General features: G+C 37.6%; 2 protein-coding genes across 2 annotated transcripts in view; one reads left to right on the top strand and one right to left on the bottom strand.

Moving 5' to 3' along the window:
* The window catches only part of CACNA1D (calcium voltage-gated channel subunit alpha1 D), a gene marked incomplete at both ends in the record, with an annotated part of 193,841 nt that extends 190,275 nt beyond the window's left edge, over positions 1-3,566 (top strand). Inside the window, 3 exons of the mRNA XM_080625329.1 lie at positions 1,726-1,847; positions 1,949-2,269; positions 3,273-3,566. Coding sequence (XP_080481455.1) covers positions 1,726-1,847; positions 1,949-2,269; positions 3,273-3,566 — 737 coding nt within the window. The remainder of the gene's footprint in view (positions 1-1,725; positions 1,848-1,948; positions 2,270-3,272) is intronic.
* Positions 3,567-9,962: 6,396 nt separating this feature from the next.
* Positions 9,963-18,202, bottom strand: CHDH (choline dehydrogenase; the record flags this gene model as incomplete). Its single annotated transcript, XM_080625347.1, has 7 exons — positions 9,963-10,381; positions 10,915-11,017; positions 11,818-11,960; positions 12,722-12,856; positions 13,489-13,618; positions 16,996-17,147; positions 17,464-18,202. 7 exons carry the CDS (start codon positions 18,200-18,202, stop codon positions 9,963-9,965), a joined length of 1,821 nt encoding a protein of 606 aa, XP_080481473.1.
* Positions 18,203-20,186: the final 1,984 nt, after the last annotated feature.

A 20,186-nucleotide genomic window follows, 5' to 3' on the forward strand; every position in this document is an offset into this window, starting at 1 on the left:
ATAGCTAAACTGAGGAAGTGTGGCCTGGATGATCAGGTAGTGAGGTGGACTGCAAACTGGCTGAAGGAGAGAAGCCAGAGAGTTGTAGTCTATGGGGCGGAGTCCAGTTGGAGGCCAGTATCTAGTGGAGTGCCTCAAGGGTCAGTACTGGGACCAGTATTATTTAATATATTCATCAATGATTTAGATGAGGGAATTGACTGTACTATCAGCAAGTTTGCTGATGGCACTAAGCTGGGAGGAATGGCTGACACGCCAGAAGGCTGTGCTGCCATCCAGCGAGACCTGGACAGGCTGGAGAGTTGGGCAGGGAGAAACTTGATGAAATATAACAAGGGAAAGTGCAGAGTCCTGCATCTGGGCAGGAACAATCCCAGGTTCCAGTATAGGTTGGGGAACGACCTGTTAGAGAGTAGTGTAGGGGAGAGGGACCTGGGAGTCCTAGTGGACGGCAGGATGACCATGAGCCAACACTGTGCCCTTGTGGCCAAGAAGGACAATGGCATCCTGGGGTGTATTAGAAGGGGGGTGGTCAGTAGGTCGAGAGAGGTCCTCCTCCCCCTCCACTCTGTCCTGGTGAGACCGCATCTGGAATATTGTGTCCAGTTCTGGGCCCCTCAGTTCAAGAAGGACAGGGACCTGCTGGAGAGAGTCCAGCGCAGGGCAACTAAGATGATTAAGGGAGTGGAGCATCTCCCTTATGAGGAAAGGCTGAGGGAGCTGGGTCTCTATAGTTTGGAGAAGAGGAGACTGAGGGGTGACCTTATTAGTGTATATAAATATATAAAGGGTGAGTGTCACGAGGATGGAGCCAGGCTCCTCTCAATGGCAAACAATGATAGGACAAGGGGTAATGGGTACAAACTGGAACACAAGAGGTTCCACTTAAACTTGAGAAGAAACTTCTTCTCAGTGAGGGTGACGGAACACTGGAACAGGCTGCCCAGGGAGGTTGTGGAGTCTCCTTCTCTGGAGACATTCAAAACCCGCCTGGACACATTCCTGTATAACCTTATGTAGGTATTCCTGCTCCGGCAGGGGGATTGGACTAACATACTGTGAAACTGTGATACTGTGAATGATGCCTATGTGCTGCTTCTCATTGTTTCACCAGCTTTTACCAAGACCAGCTGAGACATTTCTAAATCAGCCAAACACCGTGATCAGTTTAGATTTCTACTTTTCCCGTTCTTTAATTTACATGAATACATAACAGGACAGACCATGGCTTGTTGTTGTCATAAGTAATGGAATAAACGTCTGACATGAGTCAACTTGGGTATGATTTTCCATATTGCACATTGCCTCCAAGCAACTGGGGATTTGGTATTTCCTTTGGGAAGTCTGGTTCATTAGAAAGAAGAGTTTAAAACCATGGGGAAGAAAGAAGAAAGTCTGCTTTGTAGCTGTTCACAGCAGTTTACAGCAAAACTCTAAAGTGTCTGAACCAGTCTGCTGCACAACACAAGTTTGTGCTGTGAAACAGCTGCTTCCCATTCTGTCATGTGAGACTGTGCATACAGTTTCTACCCGGGACTGCATCTGCTCATATGCGAATCTATCTTTTATCTGATAACCAGCTGCTTGCTTCTGTTAGCGCAACTTATTTCTTACTGGGGGATATGTTTTTGTTTGTGTGGTGATTGACTCACACAGGAATTCTGGAAATAATAGACTTTGAGGAAAAGTATTTAATTTTCCTAATGAATTATGGTTTCCCTGTAGCAAATAGACGATCTTCCTTTAACTTCGAATGCCTCCGCCGGCAAAGTAGTCAAGATGACATACCACTCTCTCCTAATTTCCACCATCGCACTGCTTTACCACTTCACTTAATGCAACAGCAGGTAAACACAGACTCTTATTTACCTTGGTTTGAAATAACTGCTGAAAAAAGTATGACCAAGCATTTGAAATCACTAACTTCTAAAATTCTTCCCCTTATCAGGTCATGGCTGTTGCAGGTCTGGATTCCAGCAAAGCTCATAAACATTCACCAAGTCGTTCAACGCGTTCCTGGGCTACCCCACCTGCAACCCCTCCCAACAGGGACCGTTCTCCATATTATACACCCCTAATCCAGGTCGATAGGGCTGAATCTACAGAGCATATGAATGGTAGCCTGCCTTCCTTGCATAGGAGCTCTTGGTACACAGATGACCCTGAGATTTCCTACCGAACATTTACACCAGCCAATTTAACTGTACCTAATGACTTGAGGCATAAACACAGTGACAAACAGAGGAGTGCGGACAGTTTGGTAGAAGCGGTAAGTATCACAGAAACCTCTGAAGTAGCTGAGAGTGTTTGTGTGTCCAGTTTTTGTGTTAAAATTAAAAAGCATGTAACTCAGTTCGCATTACCTCTCTGAAATGTAGTATTTTCAGTTTCAAAGAGCAAAACTGTTCTTAGGTAGGGGAACTTATTCACAGTTGTCATGCAGTAAATGATTTCTACTGAATCCAGACCTTAACTTCAGTGTGTCAGAGCACTGGAGAGATTTCAAAGGGGTTTGAAATTCAAATTTTCTAGATAAGCATCGTTATGAAGTGTCCTGCAGTGGCTGACAGGAAAGAGATGATGCATGTCTGTTCTCCCTGTTGTTTCGAAAGAAATACATTGCCAGTTTTGGAATAATCTGAATGAATCAGTGCACTAGATGCAGAGAGGTGAATAACAACTACAAGGATTGATTGTAGGTATACTAAAGAATGCTAAGAATTCTCTTTTATAATAAAAAGGATTTGAAGATAAACAGTTATATAGAATTTCCGAACCAGTGTTACTGTTCTTGCTTCCATCTATCACTTCCTTTCCATTGTGATGACCTAAGGAATACACTTCATTAGATTTTATTTGCTAAAGGGGATTCAGCATCTTTCTTGCATGTACTCTAAAGTACCAAGAATATATAGAAATCTGTGTTTCAGGCAGTTGTTCTAATTACACCATCTGGGATATATTAACTGTTGTCTTCAGTATATCCGCCTGATGATTCATGTTTATCAAAGACTACTCACAAATTTCTGAAGAAAAACATCAGATGTATTGCACTATTGGTTGCACTATCACACAACTGATACAGTGTGATTTGGAGCCATTTGATTGTTGATTAGATTTGATTGTTCTTATACATACAGTTTTGCTGTGGGTTGCTGTAGTGATTCAGCAGGGGGTTTCTAGTATTTTTCACAAATGCGAAACATTGCAATGACCTGTCTGTTCGTCTATAATTCCACTATATATCTCATTCTCTTCCCTCCATCTGCCAGGTACTTATATCTGAAGGCCTAGGAAGATATGCAAAGGATCCTAACTTTGTTTCAGCTACAAAACACGAGATTGCTGATGCATGTGATATGACTATTGATGAGATGGAAAGTGCAGCAAGTAATCTTCTCAATGGAAATATTAGCAATGGGACCAATGGGGATATGTTTCCTATTTTAAGCAGACAAGATTATGAACTTCAAGATTTTGGTACTGGCTACAGTGATGAAGAACCAGAAACGGGACGATATGAGGAAGACTTAGCTGATGAAATGATATGCATTACAAGCTTATAGTATTTAGCAAGGAAAATGATTCTAATAATAGAAAAAGTGCCTCATAGTTTTAAGATTCTAGGCACTAGCTGGAGTGAATAACCAATCAAGTTTTGTACAAGTGATGTCACACCTCAAGGAAGCCATAACCAATAAATTTATCTCCAGGTTGCCGAAATGTGATCAGAGCTGCAGTACGTTGTCTCCTCCCACAGGATCTTCAGTTCCTCTGTAAGAATAAGGTTATTTATAAACCAAGCAGACTGTGACAATCAGGTTTTTCGAGGGCTAGAGTGGGATTCTGAGGTGTAATATCTTGCCTGTCTTTCAACCTTGTGCTGCTGTCCTTCCTAGTAGAGCAGGGTTTTGTCAATGAAAACGTTCTGTGTAAGTTTGGCACAAAATTGTGTGGGAAATAGCAACAAGAGATGGGTGATGACAACCAGTAATGTCATTACCTCAGTACTGAATAGCATATCAGCTACCCACTGCATATCCATTCTAATGTTGTTTTCAAACATGCCTCCTGATTTTTTTCCTTAATGCTCTTCTAAAATAAAGTTTGTCGTGCTCTACCTGTTAGAGATTGTTGGAAAAAGAAGTTATATAAAAAGTAATCTGTCATATGTAACACCAGTTTACATAGGAAATATCATTCAGATAGTCTGTTTTATGACTATCATGTTAAGGGCAAAATATACTGGAATAAATGCATTCTTACTAATGCACTTGCAACCAGGTTATAGTAGAATTAGATAAGATAGTTTGCTAAAAATTATATAGTAGAAATTATTGTAAATGAATTGTAATATACAACGATTTGTATTTGTAAAGAGATGTTCTATATTTTGTAATTATTGTACCGTAATTGAACTGCAGCAATATTTATGGACCCTAATTATTGTAACTCCCCACAGAATTCTAGATAGAAGTATTTTTACTTGAAATATATAAATCTATAGCATAAATATTTAAATAGAGCCACCTCTCTCAGTGTAAATCTCTTCTTGGGATAAGGTGTCAAGTTTGAACTTGGCAACAGAAGAGATTTTTTTTTATTACCTAATTGAGTCAAATGAATCTCTCTGTTTAAGGGATGCATAGTTGACTATTTACAATCTTATACTTGGAAAGGTAAAATATTTGAGTTATTTTAATATTTTGATGGAAAAACAAACTCTAATTTTATTTTTTATTAATTTCATGGTAAAAATAAGTATTAAAATCATTAAAAAATTGGGAAGTTCATGCCAGGATATTACTGGTCATGAGACAATTCGTTTTGACAAAGTATGTTACCCACATACCCTACTTTGACAGGAAGCATCTTAGGCAGAAATTTATTTCACAGATAAATGAAAATGCTTAACTTCAGTAGTACTTACTCTGCTTGGAAAGAGAAGAAATATAATAAAATGATTCTTCACAGAACCAAAAACCTTGATATAAGTAGTACACTATTGCCTCTATCTTTCTGTTGTTCTATGTGTCCTGTTTCAAAGATTTATTTTTATGCAAACAAGAGAGGGCTTAGATATTGTTCACAATGCAGTAAAACCCTGAAATGACTTTGAGGCTGAAATGTCCTTGGAGGAAAATCAAAAAACACTGAAAGCTACTGTCTATTTTGTTAGCACTGGATAACAAAGACTTGTTCTAACAAGTTATCTTATCAGGTTTTACCTGTAGTTCACATGCTAGATAGCAATCCAGTTCACATTTTTACAAATGTGATGTTTAAAACATGTCAATAAATGTTTTGTACATAATGACAGTTTCCTATTAATAACTTACAGACTTCCTCTGAAATCATTCTTATTTCAAATGCCAGGATAAGAATTTAAAGGTTTGTAAATTATTTCTTGACCTACATCATTTTGTATTAAAACAAATGCAAAATGTTCTTCAAAATAAAACTGTGTAATAATTTTATTATACTTGGGACTCCTTTTACTAATAGATTTTCACTGAGAAGCTCCAAAGGTAAAATTCTGTTTGCACTGTGTGGAGAATGGAAGAGAATGTGTGGGATATAGTTGTCAGTCGACATTATCATAGTGTGCCAGTCTTTTATGAATGGTTGCTGTTAACCACACAGATATGAAGTGATTACAGTATTCCTACAAAAAAGAGTACTATTACTCCCCTATTATCTAGGTAATTATTATTTCCTTAGTTACAGATCTGTGGAAACAATGAGGAAAATCTGACCAAAATCCCCTAAAATGTCAAAACAAATCTTTCATGCTGTCTGCCAGCAAACACTTAGGTAGGTTATGCAGTAGTAAGTCACCCTGTTACACTTTCCCACCTTCCAGGAACAAACTTTAAGAGACCAAAATAGAGCCTTCTGGATCTGGTGTCACTCTGAAATAAGTAGTTTTCACTTCCACCTACCGTGGTGTACCCAATTCTGAAAACCGCCTTTTAAGGCAACTGAATTTGAACACTAAAAAATGAGGAGGAAAAAAATCCCAAACTAGGTTATTTAACTTTATGGACTTCTGATAGCACATCAAATCTGGCAAATTGTGCTGAATGACAATCATTTTTCTGACGAGACACAAAACATTATGCCGACTTCACTGTATTTTCTTGCCAGTAAGGTTCGTCCTCATTTTTCAGTAGTCTGATGAGAGACTCTTTAGGGCAGATATGCTATTTTATGAGCAAATAGTCCTTAAAAAAAAAAAAAAACAAATAATGAAAGAAACTGAGTTACAAACCATGTTCTATATAATTAAAAGGTGTAAGGGAAAACATACATCTACATGGATACGTAGAATACTTGTGCAATTTTATTACTGAAGTATATGGAAAAACTTAATATTATTCACAATTACATGGTAATTGTCATCCTTAAAATACTGCTAATCATAATAATTACTCAATACAAAAAATAGATATTGTCTCAACAATTAAAGTGTATTTCATGAGTTTCCAGATTTGTTTATATATGTATATAATGACAGAAAACGTTAGTAAAGCATTCAACATTGCTAAGTCTTTTACAGTGAAGCAAATTCACTGAACAAGTTAATATGTAAAATGTATTCCTGTTTGAACAGTGTCTCATTTTTAGAGCTCAGATGACAGAAGAATAGAGACTAAAAACTATAACATCATAATAAGATACATTCGGGTTCTCTCTGCAATAACTTCATGTTTTAACTATAATTTTTAAAAATGCATAAATGCTTTTACTAGTCCTCAAAGTATGTTTTGTATGTTTATTTTATAGCAAATGCACATTCCAAGCTTCCTTTCCAGTTCTCCAGTGTTTACATAGCTGCCTCATTTGGTTGTAGCCTAATTGAAATAAGGCACTTGGAAAGGATCTGCAGCTGCAGAAGCATCAAAAGTTCTGGTGTACAAAACCTTGAGTGGCATTACATGAATTAAATGTAATGCAGTTTTACAAATGCTGCTATTTTCTGCTGCTTTTTAAAAGCACCTTGATCCGAAATATGTGTACAAAAGAAACACTTTGGTCACTTTTCTTTCTTAATCTCATTGTCTCCAGCCAGAGACCTCCAACTGTGTCTGAAGCATCTACAGCAAGCTATTACCATGGAAACGCTGATGTGGTCACTTGCAAGTCTGTTGCTGGTTCAGACCATGCTGGCAGGTCTTGTAACTTCCAAATTCTTACATCAAACAGCTTTTACAGTTAACTGGTTTTCTATACATTATGTAGTATTATCTCTGCATTTACATAAAAAATATCTGGGTAGAACTGGGAATAATATTCAATTGCATACTGTATTATTTTGTTAAATAAGTAAAACTCTGGAATTACGAGCCTGTGTTCTGCAGTCCAGTATGGTGTAAAAGATGGTTAATTTTAGCTAGCAGAATGCCAGTGCTCCACAGAGCACATTAGAATATCTTGTACCTGTTCTAAGTATCCCTTAGCAGACTTGACTCTGCTAGAAGTAAAAACAATTTTAACAGGAATTTGCTATCAGCAACCAGGTACAATGTAGGAGAAACTAATGGTAGCATGATGCAATCTATAGCTTTCCCCAGGGCACCAAAGCTTTCAAATATGTGAGCTATTTCTTTAGCACTGCATCAAAGGAATGTAATGTGAAGCCTCAACATTCTATAGCAGTGAGACCTAAATAAATAAAGCAACTGCAGTTCATAGCAATGAAAATATTCAAGTGTTTAGAAGGGAAGGAATCTGCATGGTGTCTATGTATGTTTAGAAGTCCAAGAAAAGATGGTGATGTTTCAGAAGTAATGCCTGATCATCTGATTTCACGATGGGGCAATGTGTACCTGAACACAGACACACATGCAGTTTGACATGTATCTAAGGTTGCTATGTCCTCATCTTTTTAGAGTTTGTCATAATGGCAGGGGATACCTCTGTGTGTGTGTGTGTGTGTGTGTGTGTGTGTGTGTGTGTGTGTGTGTGTGTTCAGAGGTAAGTTATCCAACTGGCTAGTTAATTCTCTGCAGTTGCATAGTAACAATTCCCATCCTGCATGCCTAGAATGGAAACTCAAGTTGTACATCTGCAAAAGCAGGAACTTCAATATTCTATCTTTCCAAATTGTGTCTCCTCTCAGCTGCACAAGACTGTGGTAAGTCTAACCAGTATATATTACTGAGTATCCTAATACTTTGTATTCAAATGACACTAAGATACCTACTGAATACCTCTAAGTGAAAATCTCAAAAGCACAGGTGCTGAATAAAAACTGTTTACCATAAACAGGTACACCATTCACAGTACACGTTTTCCTCAAATGCACAGCGGTATGAGATGAATTGTCTCATTAACAGTTATTCAATCACCTATAACTTAAAATATTCTTGCTCTTCCCCTCATTCCAAAAGAATGCATCACATACATACATAGAAAGGATTTACCTGTCTCCTTTTGTAGCATAGTTCACTGTTATCATCTTCCATCCTCACAAATTTTGTCTTTATGCAGATGCTCTAATGAATGAAGTCCTTTCCCTCAGCAGCAGGGCTTCCAACCCAGCACCAGGTAGAAGTATCTGCCTTAAACATCTGCAGTTGTCCTTCTAGCCAACACCTGAGTCAGCAGCCTTTTTTATAATCTGCTCAGATGTTGTACAATTCAATTTTTTTTCCTGAAAAAAAAAGTTTATTCTGTTTACCTCAAGTCCTGATCAATCTTAGGCCACAGAAGCTTTTGTTTTTAAAATCTGACAGCTGTTTAGTCAAAAGTTTTTTTAGAATACTTAATAAATCCAAACAATTCAATTGATTCAATTTCATTCATTGAGCTCAGTTTCTTTAGTTGTTTGCCTTTATATGTTGTTTTAAATGAGTACCTGAAAGTTTGATATAGAAAACATCAATCGTATGTCTTGCTTTACACATCTGAAGATAATATACAAATTCTCTCTATATAACAAAACATATAAATATCAGCTCCTGTTCTATGTTTTTCAGGAAAGTAAGCTTCTGATAACTCCTGTATGTCTTCTTTCTGAATACTATCTAATTCAGACTCCTAAGTTTGAAGTCTGTTTTTCAGTGAGGATTTGTAAACTGTGCATTCCTTTCATAAAAACTCCGGATTTGACAGATTCTGAACACATGCAGATTCCTCTCTCTCCTGTTAATTCTGATATGAACTAGTTTGGCCTGTGAATATGAAATCGCATAAATGCTTACATTTACTTAACCTTTCTTTGCAGGATGTGGGGATTACTGACTAGCTGTTATCCTGGGTTAAATCCTGGGAAGTTAAAGTCCTTCCTTTAAATAACAAGGCATACTGTAACAGCATGCATTAATCTTTTCTATTCCTCGTGAAATTGCACAGTAGTTTTGGTTTGTGTGCGCAACTGTCCTGTCATTTAGAAATAGCTTCTCTTCAACAAAATATTTCAGTTGTACCACAAAAGGTCCAGAGGAAGCCACAAAAATGCTCAGAGGGCTGGAACACCTCTCCTATGAAGGCAAGCTGAGAGAGCTGGGGTTGCTCACCACTGAGAAGAGAGGCTCCAGGGAGATCTTAGAGCAGCCTTCCAGTACCTGAAAGGTGCCTACAAGAAAGCTGGAGAGGGACTTTTTGCAAGGACATGTAGTGACAGGACAAGGGGGAGTGGTTTTAAACTGACAGAGATGAAATTTAGATGAGACATTAGGAAGAAGTTCTTAACTGTGAGGGTGGTGAGGCACTGGCACAGGTTGCCCAGAGAAGTTGTGGATGCCCCATCCCTGTTAAATGAAATAAGCTGCTTAAGCCACCTGATTAAAAAAAAACCCAAAACAATAGCTAGAGAAGAGAATAGTTCAAACTAATGGCTATTTTAATAGAATATGTTGGTTTGCATGGTATTTATTTTGTTGGCATGTTCAGTATGAGACACCAACGTACTGATGAAAGCTAAAGTAGCAAAAGATCTAGGGGGTGAGAACACTTTTTTATCTCTGTGTTTCCAAGGTCTTGGGCTTATATACAGGAACATTTTTCTCCTGAAGCGATGGGAGACCCTTAATTATATCTGCAGCTTTCTCAGCTATCATAATAGTTGGGGCATTCAAATTTCCAGTTACAACACTAGGCATTATTGAAGCATCTACTACTCTTAAGTTTTCAACACCAATTACTTTTGTTTGGGGATCAACTACAGCAGTGCTGTCTGAAAGGTGACCCATTTTACAGGTGCAGGAAGGATGATAAGCACTCTCTGCCTTCTGCCTTATGAAAGCATCTATTTCTTTGTCAGACTGAACATGGTTTCCTGGTTGAATTTCAGGGCCCTGAAATTTTTCAAAAGCTTTCTGAGCAAAGATCTCTCTGGTCAACTTGACACATTGACGGAATTCCCAAATGTCTCTTTCTGTATGGAGAGAAAATAAGAAAACTGTAAGTACACATACAGAGTGCATGACAGAAAAAAATAGCACCAAAGAGAAAAGGCTAGAGCTAAAGTCTCTCACTGCTGAAAGCCATAATAAAGTAGGATGTTTTTCAAAGTCACAGATATGCATTCATTGTGAACAAAACCGTCACTTACGCTGCACAGTCCCAAAAGGAAATAGGTGAGTTACAAAGAATTGCTCTTTATTTCACTCTATCCACTGTCTAGCCAAGGACACTAGTCTCAGATCCATTCCTTCACAAACAGGAGTGGATAAAATGAACAGTATGATGCAGCAAGCGTAAGAAGCCTGACTGCATCCCCAACAGGTAATTCTTTTTGGTTTATACAGTGCTTTGCACAATGGCCTCTCGATACTAGTTGCTTTTTATAAATAAGAAATAAATAACAATGCACCAACCAGCACTTCTTGTGTTGAGCAGATATGGAAATCTGCTACTGAAACAGGCAGGAAGTGAGTTGGCATCAGAGCAAGGAAAGGCTGTGTTTACCTGTTGACAGGTAGTTAGGCTCAATGATGGGATGGTCATTTGGGTCTGCACTTCTCAGCTTTAGCCAGCCCACACTCGTGCTTCTCATGGGTCCCACATGGACCTGCAACACCCATACTATACTCATGACACAATCCCACCAGACTTATTCCCAAATTCAGTATGAGGTTTGTTTTTTCAATTTGGACAGTCTTTACAAATTAAGCAAATGTAAGCATTAAAGGGAGCTAATGGAAAATGCCATTGAACATTTTTCCTTTTTATATAAATTTGCAGTAAATATGATATTTCATAAGGGAAGGAAATATACCTGTCATCAACTCACAACTGTTCTTTTAATTTGAAATACAGCTATTCCCATTTATTAATAGCAGAGCATTCTAATACAATCAACAAGAAGACCTATCATCACTGAAGAGATTAGCAAGAAGAAAAAATCATATTCAGGAACAGTTCCCCAGCATTAGCACATACTTTTGGATCAAGACCATACTCTAAAATGGGTCTTGGATTTGTGCCAGTGAATCTGTCGGTGGCCTTATACATTCTCACTTAAACCTCTGTCTAAACTGCAGTGGAAGACGGAACACCTCATTTTAGTTTTTGTACAGCATCTAGCGCGAAGGTGTTCTTAATCAGCCACACTATGGTGCTTCACTACTGCAAATACTTAAACAGCAGTTCAATACTTGCCTACCTTTCCAGAGATAAAAATTTTGATGGCAATATCAAATAACAAGCTCATGTTTTTTTCCCCATGTTGGAAGTTAAGCCAGCTCTTTTGTGTTATACTGAACAAAATATTCTTCATTATATAACCAAATTATCAATATTGATAATAAAGCATTAGCCTTCTTGCTAATCACTATGAAACATTACCAGAAGATGTTCTTTAAAACTCACCTGATAAGCTTCCATTGTGGAAGCAACCCGACCATGATCAATCACCTGAGAAGGGAGAAAGTGTAACTGAATGTCAGGGTGAGGAACCCCTGGTTCACTTCGGATAAACCCACCAGATTCTAAGTGGGCACTCGCTGCCTCACCTGGAGAGTGTAAATGAGAGAGAATATGCCATTAAAAGACATCAGAAAAGCAAGAAATCCACTTTTTAACCCTTGGTTTCACTACTATGAATAGTTTGTATATACAGTGACAATTGCAAAGAACACATCCATTTTGAACAGCTTGTAGTTTAAGCAACTTGCATCACTTTCATCTTCTTTTCAATCACTAGATACATGTAAATATGCATAACCTTGGAAATTCCACTTATTTGAGAGTGGGATATTGCAGTTATCTCACTTTAAATAGCAGGCCTAGCATCTAAGTCCAGAGGCAGGTTTGATCCCAGGATCCTAACAGATGTGAAGGGAACTGACTGCAGCATCCTGACACTACTGCCCTGCATGCTCCATGACACGCAGTATAGTTATTCCATCAGTCATAGGTAACAGGCAGAGCCATCCACAGCACCTGCCCTGAAGGGGAAAGATTAAGAGTCTGCAATGCACCTCATGTTATGTTATTTTTGTATCATTTAAAACTGTAAATTAGCACTCAATATTTACTTGCATGGTAAAAAGCCACATATACCCAGTATAAATTGTGAAACACTAACATCATAATTCAGATACTATAACTATTTGAAATATTCTGATTTAGAAAAAAAGAAATAGCAAGCAGGCTCCAGTTATTTCCCAGAACATAAAAAAATTATATATGAAGGCTCCCAGACTTTGGAATTAATGGATAAAAGACTGTAATAATTCTAAATCAATCAATGGTAGAATGACTGCATGCATACCTGTAAACTTCCAAAGCCATTCTAGACCAATTCTCACCATGTTAACTGGCTTTTGTGCATTATATAGTGTAATAGGCTTGGTGCACTTTTGCTGGATGTACACTTCTAAATGATCTTGAAGGTTCTGGCCTACTCCTGGGAAGAAGGGAAAAAAAAGGAGGGATGGGAAGTTATTTATTTCACATGGAACAATTATACATAGCATTTGCAACCAGAAAATAACATAAATGGGAACTAAACTAAACTCAGAAGCACAGTGATAACTAAAACCGTATCAGCCTTTTGCTCATGTCAGAATAACATTTTACATAGCATAACTAGAATGAAAATAGAAAGTTAAATGTCAGACACATCACTTGTTCTAAAATTGCCAGATGACTTCTAAATACAGTACATGCTTTTCTAGTTTTAAGGAAAATTTCATGTTATTCCTTCTATCTTTGAATATATATGACAGTGGGAGTTTATACAATCTGTTGTGGATCAAAATTATTTTGAAATTCTAAATTATAAGTATGTTGCTTTATTTAACAAGCATTCAGTGGCATTTTTCAGAAAGGCATTTTTCACTATCAAATGTAGTGAAGGAAGTGTAGGAGTTTATTGCTCCATTCTAAAATCAATGCATGTTTCCACTGATTTGTAACACGTACTTTTCAGTCCACACAACTTGACAGAAAGACAACTTAATTTTATGGATTCATTTCATCCAATGATCTTTGAATTGCATTCATAGGAAGATGTAAGCTTAAAAGAAAAGAAATTACCAGGAAGGTGGCAAACAACAGGGATCCCCAGTTTTTTTAGATCATCTGCATTGCCAATCCCAGACAGCATAAGCAGCTGTGGAGTATTTATGGCACCTCCACTTAAAATAACTTCTTTACTGGCAAAAGCCTAAAATGAAATGCGCACAAAAGTCATTATTAAGCCTGATCTGAATGCAACCGTCAAGAGTTTCAAATGTGCTATTCTGATCCAGATTAGACACCCTTCCCTGATATTCTCCTCATTTTAAACGTATTCTTATCCTGCTAGGAGTTTCTGCAGAGAGAAATGATCAAGCTTTCACTTTGATCATTTCTATATTCCCTTCAAACTGTATGTATGGCACACAGACATTCAGCTCAGCCAGTACTGTGGCTGCCAATAGACTCCTCTGCTGCTTGCTAGGAAGAAAATACCTGTGACACTTGGATCAGTCAGCTAAGCATGTCTTCCAATTTCAGTAACAATTTGTAAATTAAAACTGAAACTCTTACAGAAGATCTTGAATTCAGAGACATGCTAGCTCAGAAATTATGAAAAGCTTATTTTCTTAATTCAACCAAGACTAATGCTTGGCTTCATAGCTTTCTAGTCTGTAGACTGTAGTCCTCAGAAGCCCCTCAAACACTAAAGCACTATTGGGAGAACTCTGACTGCAGGCATATATATAATTCTGTTTTGCTACCTCTTCCCTGTTGCCACATCTTTTACATTTAGGATCAGAACTATACCACTTAGTGTTTTTCACTGTTAAAAGGGAAAACTGCATGGAGTAAGAAAATACTGGTGCCCTCCTGCTTTTCTCTCTACTCCTTGAAAGAGGATAAATGTGGGTGAAATCAGTGTCGTTCAATCTATCTCCTTCTATTCTAATGAGGTGGCTCATGAACACACACACACACACACACACACACATTAGATGTACTCCATCCTCCCTCATCACACTTCTGTTGCCTGTTAAATGTAAGATGTCCTTTATATCCACCCCAAGTTTCTGAATAGAAATGGTTGCATGTCAGAAAAAAGGATTTGAGATTCGTCTGAACTTAAGACAGAATAACTGCACCACAGAAGAAACAAAAAGTAAGCAACATTTACAATTTATGCAAATTCTAATAATACCTAAGCTAGTCCAGTATTTTAAAGCAACACACATTTGCAAAAATAACACCGTAACTTGTTTCTGTTATTTCTATCAGCATGGCCACAGTGAGGAAAAAATTAGATGAGGCACAAAACTGTGCTCTGAACTTCTCATTAGCAAGCAAAACCCACAACAGTTCAAGCAAACATATCTGGTATTGCTCATTTTCGTTCTCTAATTTCATAGAATGTAAGGTACTATCATGAGTAGCTCCTTGGTTTTATTTTAGATGAGATATTTAGCTTCCAAAGCAACATTAAAATGTGCTATTTTTTCCTGGAGTATGGTGAATGTTAACAGATTATCATGGAATGCATATTAAATTGTAGTAATCCTGTCCTTTTTGAATGACACCTCAGCTATATGAAATGATGGTGAGTGAGACTGTTGCTAGTAATAAGATCAAAATATAGTAAGAAGATGAATTTTGGTAAATTTTTATTCACACTGTTTACCTAAAACTGCTGGCAGATAGCCAGTGCTAATGTTTTTTGTTTGTTACTGTTTTGCTCTGGGCAATCATTTGTTTGTTAAAACTAATACATGGCATATCTGTAAGTGCTGAATCCATACCTAGATACATAGTTTGCATATTATACAAATATAACTCATTTGTATTTTCTTAGGTACACCCAGAACTGATGCCAGTTTGTTCCAGGTAGTGTTCAAATGATGCTTGTTTGGTCTACACTTACTGCAAAGCCAGCACTGTGGTTATTCCTATTCCACATACAGTATTTCAGTGTGCTTAAAGCTAACTTGCAAAGAGGAAAAACTGACTTTGAAATATTTTTGTATGAGTTATTTAGTCTATGATACATTACAAACATTTGTCCCCTTTAAATACACTTTTCTGCTTGAATCTGAACTCAGAAACTGCAGGAATGTTCAGCCTACCTTCCCTACTTTTGTCAGAGGGTTTATGGGAGTCCTGGGAGCTCTCAGTATCTACTGAAGTAACAACTAAGTTGCTGGCTTGATGAACAGGTTTTGAATTGTGCTTGAATCTGGTTTTAATGATCTTTTAACTTTATTGATGACTGATGTAAGAGATCCTACCTAAAATAGACTGTAAAACCAAGAACACTTTAATATAATCAAGTGTTTCATTGAGATGTTCTTAACTTAATAAAATTCTTAACTCTTCCATCCTGCAGGTATAAAATTTTCCAGAAACTAAAAGCAAAGAAACCCTGCAAGTTTGGTGCTGGGGGGGAGGGAAATCCTTTGAAGGTGTACTCTTAATATATATTTTTCACTATGTATAATTCATACATGTATTAATATATATGAAAATTCATAACAATTAAAGAATTTTGTGGTTAAAGTCATCCAGTATTCAGAAGGTCTTTGATCACATTTAATCAGCTTTCCAACACTTTCTCCAACAGAATTCAACTTGATACTGCCACAGCAACAGCAAGTAGAGACAGTTTTCACAGACATTTAATAGCTCATTAAAAGAATTAAATTCTCTTCAAGTTTTGTTTTACATTGTCAAAATTATTATCATTACAATCCACTTAGAAAAGAACAGATTTGTTCTGTGCATTAAAAAATGACAAAACAGTTTATTTAAATTGCATTTTAAATTTTAGCACGTGTTCACTCACAGAACACTGGTCTGTTGAGTCTTGTAAGCCTTGCTGAACTCAAACCACTCCATAATCAGCTGTAATAGTAAAGTGTTAAGGGAAATGGGAATATTTTAGGTCTTATGAAAGTCAGTGGATTGAAAGCTGCATAAAATGAACTGTTTATTCATGGAGTTAAGTTGTAATGGCAAGTGAAGCTTCCTTCCACATGACGTCATGTTCAGTGGAAGTTGGACTGATACTGAAAAATGTTCATTCCACAAACAACCATAAGGCACATTTCATCATTGTGTTTCGTCATTACTATCCCAGAACTCAATATGTAACGGCAAAATAAAGTGAACGACTCACTGTTTCCCCTTGAGTCATCCATTTCATTACCCAGCTTTTACAGATTTTCCTATGTCACAACAGCATTTTCAGAATTGTTTTTCAGAAACATCAGCATTTCAGCACCCGATTCAGTACACTGAGACAGTACATGATTGCATCATAGGTTCCAAACAGAAACATTACATAATACTGTTGCGTAACATCAAGTTATTACTTGCTCCCTCAGTACCAAGAGTTGGAAATATAATGGAGATGTTAATCTCTAACTTGATTCAGCTGAAGTATCATCTACTGTTGTACTGGAAAAGACAACACAGCATCTGAACAGTAGACATTTTGCATGTTAAAGTGCCACTTCTAGTAAAATTTTGTTTTAAAAAAATTGATTTTGCTTTGACTCATGCATTTTGTAGTGGAAAATAAAAATTTCTTACCTTTTTCCTTCGCCCATTTTTCACATACTCAACACCAATGGATTTTGTTCCTTGAAACAAGATTTTTGTTACTAGTGTCTTCTCTGCAACTGACAGATTTGGGCGTGATATGGCTGGGCGAAGGTAAGCACTAGCTGTGCTCCATCTTTGACCTACAATATATATTTATATTCAACAACAAAACAGTCATGTTCTTTATTCATCAAAAATTCTGAAAACCTGTTCTGCTTCCCAAACTTAACTATGAATCAAGACTTGCATGGCAGTGCAAGTTTCACTGAAATGCACACTAGACTAATAGCAAGCTGCTGTGAAATGAATGGAGTGTAAATATAGAGTGTCACAGCTGTTCGGTAATCTAACCAACCAAATAGCGTTCATGCAGCTTATATGTTCATATTCCAAAATGCTTTCTGAGGTACCACTGGTGAGTCAGGAACACAAATTAAGGACACTTTTATGATTTACCTTGGTGCACAGTCATGTCCATCCAGCCAAATCCTTCTTGTTGATAGCCATTCATATCATCTGTGAAGGGATACCCAGCTTGCTGGGTTGCCTCCAGGAATGCGTGATGAAGAGGATGGTTTGTTTTCCCTCTTGACACATGCAGGGGTCCATTTCCACCTCTGTACTGATCTGGCCCCAGTTCATGTGACTGTGCCTTCTTAAAATAAGGTAAGCAATGCTCATAGTCCCATCCGATAGCCCCTTCCCTGCTCCATCTGTTATAATCTTCTGCATGCCCACGAATGTATACCATTGCATTGAGAGAAGAGGAGCCACCCCATACTCTCCCACGGGGCCAGTACAGAATTCGGTTATCCAGATGTTTTTGTGATGTTGTGTGGTAATACCAGTTGTATTTCTCATCACAGAGGTTGTATGTTAATGCAGCAGGCATATGAATCTTCCACATCAGTCTTTTACTACCTAGAAGGGTATCTTTAGGGCCTGCTTCCAAAAGTAGTACAGTACTGAGAGAGTCTTCTGTCAATCTGTTGGCTAATACACACCCTGCTGATCCAGCTCCAACAATCACATAATTATAAGAGTTTGCCTTTTCAGAACTAATCTGAGAAGCTGCACGTGAAATTTTGAATTGTTGTTTGTTGATGCCCAGTATGTTCTTTAACAGAATTCCTGTTACTTTGTGCATCTGATTCGCAGGACTGCAACGTTTAACTCCTTTCATTAAGTATGACATCTTTACTGGTAGTATCACTCCTGCAGAATTTCTAATTTTTACCCTAGAAAAGCAAACAAACAAAAATCTTAATTAAGATGTAAGTGTTCATATAGTGCATGATCTCTAAAATCATAGAATCATAGACTAGTTAGGGCTGGATCATCTAGTTCCAGCCCCCCTGCCATGGTGCCAGTCATTTTACAGTTAAAACGATGTACTTTACCTATTCTCTCTACCCAAAAGGTTAACAACAATGCCCGTAAACCAATAAACATTTACTCTGGAACTTACTGTCTTATTATTCTTTCAGTGCAGTCTCTGCATCAATCAAGTGTCATACTATTTTGTATTGTATGCAGTCTGATTTTGATTTGCTTCTGGTTCCTGAGATAGATAGAAACATGAAGTACAACATCAAGCATTTGCTAAAACCAGACAGGATGGAAACCTTTGCTTACCCTGTAGTCTCTCTTCATCTGCCTATAGTAGGTAAGAATTTAAGAAAAACAACAATTTCACAAACTTCTCCATAAGTTTGTGACATTCAGCGATATTGCTTAGCCAATTCACAACATGGAAGTTCTGGGTCTGACCACTGTACCTTCTGCCAGACCATATCTAAGACAACGTCTCTGCAAAACAAATGTGTAACGGTGAAACTGGGTTTCAGCTACTCCTGAGGGATCGCTGGGTTTTGAAGTGTGTCTCCTAACATAGGCAAAGGCAAAATCTGTTCATCTGTGACTTTCTAACTTACTACTAAAACCGCATCCTGCAGGAGTGCTCCAAGTACCATCACAATCTTAACACCACCAGATCCTTACCCAAGGTTGTAATGGCTTTTTTTTTTTTACCTTCAGAAAAACCTGCGAGCCTTGTAAGCAACTCAGGTTTAGCTCCCTGTTGCACAGGTTCATGTACTGGGACTAAATGAAAGATCTTCACAGCCTGAGTGTCATAGATACTGATGCTGCTGGGCATTCTGAAGTATAGAATCATAGAATGATAGAATAGTTAGGGTTAGAAAGGACCTTAAGATCATCTAGTTCCAACCCCCCTGCCATGGGCAGGGACACCTCGCTCTAATCTATGTCATCCAGGGCTCTGTCCAACCTGGCCTTGAATACCGTCAGGAATGGAGCATGTTTCTCTTCCTTTCTCCCCTTGAAACCACTCCTCTTGGTATAAACAATTATCCAGGAAAATGGATATCCTTGGTCTCTAAATAGTATTTCTTCCTGGCCCATGGCTTCTGTCTAAGCTGTTGCTGTGGATTCTAGAGACAGCAACCTATCCAGAGGCTGTAATATTGTAATGCACTACCCATCCAGAAGACATAAGCAAGCTTTTTTCTGCAAAAACCTGAATACTGTATTATATCTGTGAAAACTAATTTTTCAGAAATTAATTAAGTTCTTACATTGATTTTCATATATTCGATTAGAGTATGAATCCAATGTATGAAAATATATTTGTATATTGGATAAGTTTCACAGTTATCCACTATTTTGTGGTATATTTTGTGTTATGTTTAAAAAATGCATGTGGACTTGTTGTCTGAGGGCTCTTTTTTCCCCACTAAAATATGCCTTAATGGATCGTTGAAATAATCAGCTTTTCTTATAAAAGGTGGAACAGAACTGTACTCATTTTCTAGGGTGCAACACTACAGTACAAAGTCTGTGAGAGCACACATGAGCCCTTAAGGCCAAATTCTGGATGCAGGCTGCTGATAAAATTTAAAAGTCTTCCATGTACAACAATATTTATTTACAATTTGATGTACAATCTCATATGCAAAAGTATTATTTTTTGCTCTTGGGAAAAGGATAAGAAGCACACATCTCTTACTCTTTTTAGGAAAACTTTTAATAGGCTGTACAAACCCTCAAAGTCATTCTCACCTGGTTAATTCAAAATTTATCCCAGCTGAAGGTGAGGGGTTGTCTTTCTACAGGTGGAGACTATTAAAGAACCTTTTCTTGGAAGAGAGGGCTCAGCA

This window comes from Psittacula echo (assembly GCF_963264785.1).
Source record: "Psittacula echo genome assembly, chromosome: 9".
Lineage (NCBI taxonomy): Eukaryota > Metazoa > Chordata > Aves > Psittaciformes > Psittacidae > Psittacula > Psittacula echo.